General features: G+C 54.5%; 1 protein-coding gene across 1 annotated transcript; it reads left to right on the top strand.

The window, feature by feature from the left end:
* The first annotated feature begins 826 nt into the window (after nucleotides 1-826).
* On the top strand, nucleotides 827-3,444 carry ZNF853 (zinc finger protein 853). The gene is made up of 2 exons (XM_069967768.1): nucleotides 827-988; nucleotides 2,518-3,444. The coding sequence occupies exons 1-2, from the start codon at nucleotides 827-829 to the stop codon at nucleotides 3,442-3,444; spliced, it is 1,089 nt and encodes a 362-aa protein (XP_069823869.1).
* Nucleotides 3,445-6,488: the final 3,044 nt, after the last annotated feature.

Genomic DNA, 6,488 nt, shown 5'->3' with positions numbered 1-6,488 from the left:
CATGTATTCCTGTGTATTATTGCATTGTACAGTGGTATGCAAGGCTGTTGATCACGTGACCTGTAACCATGGTTCCTCCAATGGCTGACTAGCTCTGGCCAGGAGCAACCATGTGACCTCCCACTTCCTCCTAACAAGTTAGTCTTCCCCTTGCTGCTGAGCAAGGAGGTTGTGTGTGTCGTCCCTCTCCTGCCTCAGAGGAGTTGTGGATCGAGTGCTCTGCTGTATTCAAGTCTTCGGCTGTATCTGCCTGCTCAAGTGACCGGATTCTTCTCTCTCATCTGGGTGTCATTCCGTTATCTCTCCTCATCGCTACAAGGATTCACAGCAAGTATTACTCTCAAGCTAATCCACCCAGCAACGCTATTTCTCTCCTACTCCTACTCCCATCATCCGGCACGTATTCTCACAGCCTATGCAGCACCACTCCTGCTTATTTGTCAAAACCTGTTATATACCCGGTTGCATCCGGACAGAACTGTTGCTACTAGTTACCTCATCTATAATAAAACCGCTGTTACTGAACCCTGGCATTGGTGTCCACTAACTGGTGCCCTGACTAGGTGCAGCGAAGAATCGCATGCCCATCATCACCCGCAGATTCCACAGACCGGCCCTACAGCTGTGCCGCCCTCAGGCCTATACCGTGACAAGTATAACCCCTGCAGCTGCCCCGGTCATTGCCCGCTCATAACACCAGCACTGCGGAAGTGGCCCCCAGGGGCCAGGGCATTGCACAAATACTACTTATCTATCCCCGTGCCTCCATTTTGCTACGTCAAAGGCTCCAGGACCCCCACCACAAATAGATTTCCCCTGAGTTGCGATGTCATCTTGGCCTGATGAGATTGAAGATGTAGACCATGCAAGGGCACACCAAGGGGGAGATCCTGTGGGGAAAACCATTGCCATATTTCTTTCCCCATTCTTCTGTGGTTTTTGGTGTCCAAAAGATGCAACACTGCATGACAATGGAAAGAGGAAGGCGGTACAGCACACCCTAGCAGGGACAATATTTCAGTGGAGACGGAGGATATGCATCTGCTGTCCAAACGCGAAGAGGAATGGCACAGGCGGTGGTGGCGGTGGTGGAAGACCTGTCTGCTGTTAGCCGGGGGGGGGGGGGGCAGTTTTGCCGGCCCCAGTGATGATGGGGCCAGTTAGCCATTCTCTGCAGGAAGGCTGGAGTGATTGTGCTACCTGGTGCGCCTGCAAAAATCTTGGAAGGAGATTTAAACAGACACCAGTGATCATTTCTGGCTTGCCCTTACCTGCTTTATCTGTGTATCAGACCATTTCCTTTCTCCGACTTTTTTCACCATTCAGTATTACACTCTTGTCTGTGATTGTGACCTCGGCTTGTTAATACGCTTCTATCTATTGGCCGAGATTTTGTACTATAGTGTTCGTTGATTTTGAGTAGAGATGAGCAAAGAGCAAACCAAGATTCATTCCGAACTTTGCAAAAAGGTTTTTGAAAGGTTCATAATGAGCTTGTAAACATGATGGCTGCAGGTGTCGCAGTGCAGTGAAAGGGCGGATGCAAGGGACTAACCTCCCTGCAAAGTCACACTACCGCCTGCGTTTTTGCTTAATTTTTTATGCAATTTTCACGGCAAAAAAGATCTTATTGTCCTCCTATTATAGCAATCGTTTAACTGTTTTAGTGCAGTTCATTTATGGTTCAGTACAGACAAACCCAAACTTTATGCCAAAAAATTTGGCAAACCTGCAAAAACAAATTTTTAAATATTTTGCTCATCTCTAGTTTTGACCCTTGACCATGCGTTCCTGGATGTTTCTGGCACGGGCTGCTAACTATTCTTCAATGATGGCTGCACCCAATTGGGGTCTACCGCCATGGATAGTACATCAAGTAGGCAGGAAAGAGGCCCGAGCTCAGTTAGGGCTCACCGTATCTCACTGGCATGACAGCCTGCATCGCTTTTTTCGGAAAAAAAAATGCCAATTGGCCACAGCGGGTAACTTGCCATAGGTTCTTTAAAGGCGCAGGACTCCACTAGGTAATAGAGCAGTTATCAAACAACCAACAAATAGACCAGACTTTAGGTAAGCTGCATATTAAATGCATTAAAAAGTGCATATACTTGCTGTTATAGATGACTGCGAGGACAAAGGAGGAGGAGAAGCAGGAGAACTTGACAACAGCACTAACAATGCACTGACAGTCTATGAGGCCTGGTTGACTTTATTCAGTAGCAGCAGTAGGACCAACGCCAGGAGCAGAAGCAGCAGGATCAACACCAGGAGCAGAAGCAGCAGGACCAACATCAGGAGCAGAAGCAACAGGACCAACGCCAGGAGCAGAAGCAACAGGACCAACATCAGGAGCAGAAGCAACAGGACCAACGCCAGGAGCAGAAGCAACAGGACCAACACGAGGAGCAGAAGCAGCAGGATCAACACCAGGAGCAGAAGCAGCAGGATCAACACCAGGAGCAGAAGCAGCAGGAACAACGCCGGGAGCAGAAGCAACAGGACCAACACTAGGAACAGAAGCAACAGGACCAACGCCAGGAGCAGAAGCAACAGGACCAACGCCAGGAGCAGAAGCAGCAGGATCAACACCAGGAGCAGAAGCAGCAGGATCAACATCAGGAGCAGAAGCAACAGGACCAACACGAGGAGCAGAAGCAGCAGGATCAACACCAGGAGCAGAAGCAGCAGGATCAACACCAGGAGCAGAAGCAGCAGGACCAACACGAGGAGCAGAAGCAGCAGGACCAACACAGGGAGCAGAAGCCGCAGGACCAACACCAAGAGCAGAAGCAGCAGGACCAACACCAGGAACAGAAGCAACAGGACCAACACCAGGAGCAGAAGCAACAGGACCAACGCCAGGAGCAGAAGCAGCAGGATCAACGCCAGGAGCAGAAGCAGCAGGATCAACATCAGGAACAGAATCAACAGGAACAACGCCAGGAGCAGAAGCAGGAGGACCAAAACCAGGAGCAGAAGCAGCAGGACCAACACCAGGAGCAGAAGCAGGAGGACCAATGCCAGGAGCAGAAGCAGCAGGACCAACACCAAGAGCAGAAGCAGCAAGACCACCTCCAGGAGCAGAAGCAGCAGGACCAACACCAGGAGCAGAAGCAGGAGGACCAACACCAGGAGCAGAAGCAACAGGACCAACACCAGGAGCAGAAGCAGCAGGACCAACCCTGGGACCAGAAGCAACAGGACCAACATCAGGAGCAGAAGCAGCAGGACCAACCCTGGGAGCAGAAGCAACAGGACCAACATCAGGAGCAGAAGCAGCAGGACCAACATCAGGAGCAGAAGCAGCAGGACCAACACCAGGAGCAGAAGCAGCAGGATCAACACCAGGAGCAGAAGCAGCAGGACCAACACCAGGAGCAGAAGCAGCAGGACCAACGCTGGGTGCAGAAGCAACAGGACCGACATGAGGAACAGAAGCAGTAGGACCAATGCTGGTAGCAGAAGCAACAGGACCGACACAAGAAGCAGCAGGACCAATGCCAGAAGCAGAAGCAGCAGGACTAAAGCCAGGAGCAGAAGCAGCAGGACCAACACCAGGAGCAGAAGCAGCAAGACCAACACCAGGAGCAGAAGCAGCAGGACCAACACCAGGAGCAGAAGCAGCAGGACCAACACCAGGAGCAGAAGCAGCAAGACCAACACCAGGAGCAGAAGCAGCAGGACCAACACCAGGAGCAGAAGCAGCAAGACCAACACCAGGAGCAGAAGCAGCAGAACCAACACCAGGAGCAGAAGCAGCAGGACCAACGCCAGGAGCAGAAGCAGCAGGACCAACACCAGGAACAGAAGCAACAGGACCAACACCAGGAGCAGAAGCAGCAGGACCAACGCCAGGAGCAGAAGCCGCAGGACCAACGCCAGAAGCAGAAGCAGCAGGACCAACGCCGGGAGCAGATGCAGCAGGATCAACGCCAGGAGCAGAAGCAGCAGGACCACCATCAGGAGCAGAAGCAACAGGACCAGCGCTAGGAGCAGAAGCAGCAGGACCAACACCAGGAGCAGAAGCAACAGGACCAACGCCAGGAGCAGAAGCAGCAGGACCAACACCAGGAGCAGAAACAGCAGGACCAACACCAGAAGCAGAAGCAGCAGGACCAACGCCAGGAGCAGAAGCAGCAGGACCAACACCAGGAGCAGAAGCAGCAGGACCAACGCTGGGAGCAGAAGCAGCAGGACCAACGCCAGGAGCAGAAGCAACAGGACCAACGCCAGGAGCAGAAGCAGCAGGACCAACACCAAGAGCAGAAGTAGCAGGACCAACACCAGGAGCAGAAGCAACAGGACCAACGCCAGGAGCAGAAGCAGCAGGACCAACGCCAGGAGCAGAAGCAACAGGACCAACACCAGGAGCAGAAGCCGGAGGACCAACACCAGGAGCAGAAGCAACAGGACCAACACCGGGAGCAGAAGCAACAGGACCAATGCTGGGAGCAGAAGCAACAAGACCGACACAAGGAGCAGAAGCAGTAGGACCAATGCCAGGAGCAGAAGCAGCAGGACCAACGCCAGGAGCAGAAGCAGCAGGACCAACACCAGGAGCAGAAGCAGCAGGACCAACGCCAGGAGCAGAAGCAGTAGGACCAACGCCAGGAGCAGAAGCAGCAGGACCAACACCAGGAACAGAAGCAACAGGACCAACACCAGGAGCAGAAGCAGCAGGACCAACACCAGGAGCAGAAGCAGCAGGACCAACACCGGGAGCAGAAGCCGCAGGACCAACGCCAGGAGCAGAAGCAGCAAGACCAACGCCGGGAGCAGAAGCAGCAGGACCAACGCCAGGAACAGAAGCAGCAGGACCAACACCAGGAACAGAAGCAGCAGGACCAACACCAGGAGAAGAAGCAGTAGGACCAATGCCAGGAGCAAAAGCAGCAGGACCAACGCCAGGAGCATAAGCAACAGGACCAACGCCGGGAGCAGAAGCAGCAGGACCAACACCAGGAGCAGAAGCAGTAGGACCAACGCCAGGAGCAGAAGCAGCAGGACCAACACCAGGAACAGAAGCAACAGGACCAACACCAGGAGTAGAAGCAGCAGGACCAACGCCAGAAACAGCAGGACCAACACCAGGAGCAGAAGCAGCAGGACCAACACCAGGGGCAGAAGCAGCAGGACCAACACCAAGAGCAGAAGCAGCAGGACCAACACCAAGGGCAGAAGCAGCAGGACCAACACCAGGAACAGAAGCAGCAGGACCAACACCAGGAGCAGAAGCAGCAGAAATAACATTAGGAGCAAGAGCAGCAGAACCAACACCAGGAGAAGAAGCAGCAGGACCAATGCCAGGAGCAGAAGCAGCAGGACCAACGCCGGGAGCAGAAGCAGCAGGACCAACGCCGGGAGCAGAAGCAGCAGGACCAACGCCAGGAACAGAAGCAGCAGGACCAACCCCAGGAGCAAAAGTAGGAGGACCAACGCCAGAAGCAGAAGCTGCAGGACCAACACAAGGGGCAGAAGCAGCAGGACCAACGCCAGAAACAGCAGGACCAACGCCGGGAGCAGAAGCAGCAGGACCAACGCCAGGAGCAGAAGCAGCAGGACCAACCCCAGGAGCAAAAGTAGCAGGACCAACACCAGGAGCAGAAGCAGCAGGACCAACGCCAGGAGCAGAAGCTGCAGGACCAACACCAGGGGCAGAAGCTGCAGGACCAACACCAAGAGCAGAAGCAGCAGGACCAACACCAGGGGCAGAAGCAGCAGGACCAACATCAGGAACAGAAGCAGCAGGACCAACACCAGGAACAGAAGCAGCAGGACCAACACCAGGAGCAGAAGCAGCAGAAATAACATTAGGAGCAAGAGCAGCAGAACCAACACCAGGAGAAGAAGCAGCAGGACCAATGCCAGGAGCAGAAGCAGCAGGACCAACGCCGGGAGCAGAAGCAGCAGGACCAACGCCGGGAGCAGAAGCAGCAGGACCAACGCCAGGAACAGAAGCAGCAGGACCAACCCCAGGAGCAAAAGTAGGAGGACCAACGCCAGAAGCAGAAGCTGCAGGACCAACACAAGGGGCAGAAGCAGCAGGACCAACGCCAGAAACAGCAGGACCAACGCCGGGAGCAGAAGCAGCAGGACCAACGCCAGGAGCAGAAGCAGCAGGACCAACCCCAGGAGCAAAAGTAGCAGGACCAACACCAGGAGCAGAAGCAGCAGGACCAACGCCAGGAGCAGAAGCTGCAGGACCAACACCAGGGGCAGAAGCTGCAGGACCAACACCAAGAGCAGAAGCAGCAGGACCAACACCAGGGGCAGAAGCAGCAGGACCAACATCAGGAACAGAAGCAGCAGGACCAACACCAGGAACAGAAGCAGCAGGACCAACACCAGGAGCAGAAGCAGCAGAAATAACATTAGGAGCAAGAGCAGCAGAACCAACACCAGGAGAAGAAGCAGCAGGACCAATGCCAGGAGCAGAAGCAGCAGGACCAACGCCGGGAGCAGAAGCAGCAGGACCAACGCCGGGAGCA

The sequence above is a fragment of the Dendropsophus ebraccatus genome, chromosome 4 (genome assembly GCF_027789765.1).
Source record: "Dendropsophus ebraccatus isolate aDenEbr1 chromosome 4, aDenEbr1.pat, whole genome shotgun sequence".
Classification (NCBI taxonomy): Eukaryota; Metazoa; Chordata; class Amphibia; order Anura; family Hylidae; genus Dendropsophus; species Dendropsophus ebraccatus.
This window is presented reverse-complemented; position numbering and strand designations above follow the sequence as displayed.

What these genes read in the sequence shown, in the direction of transcription:
- ZNF853 (XM_069967768.1), top strand. Translation starts at nt 827, where the DNA reads ATGTCATCTTGGCCTGATGAGATTGAAGATGTAGACCATGCAAGGGCA. An exon ending in ACAATGGAAAGAGGAAGGCG is followed by an intron (nt 989 to 2,517) that starts GTACAGCACACC and finishes CACTAGGAACAG; the next exon opens with AAGCAACAGGACCAACGCCA.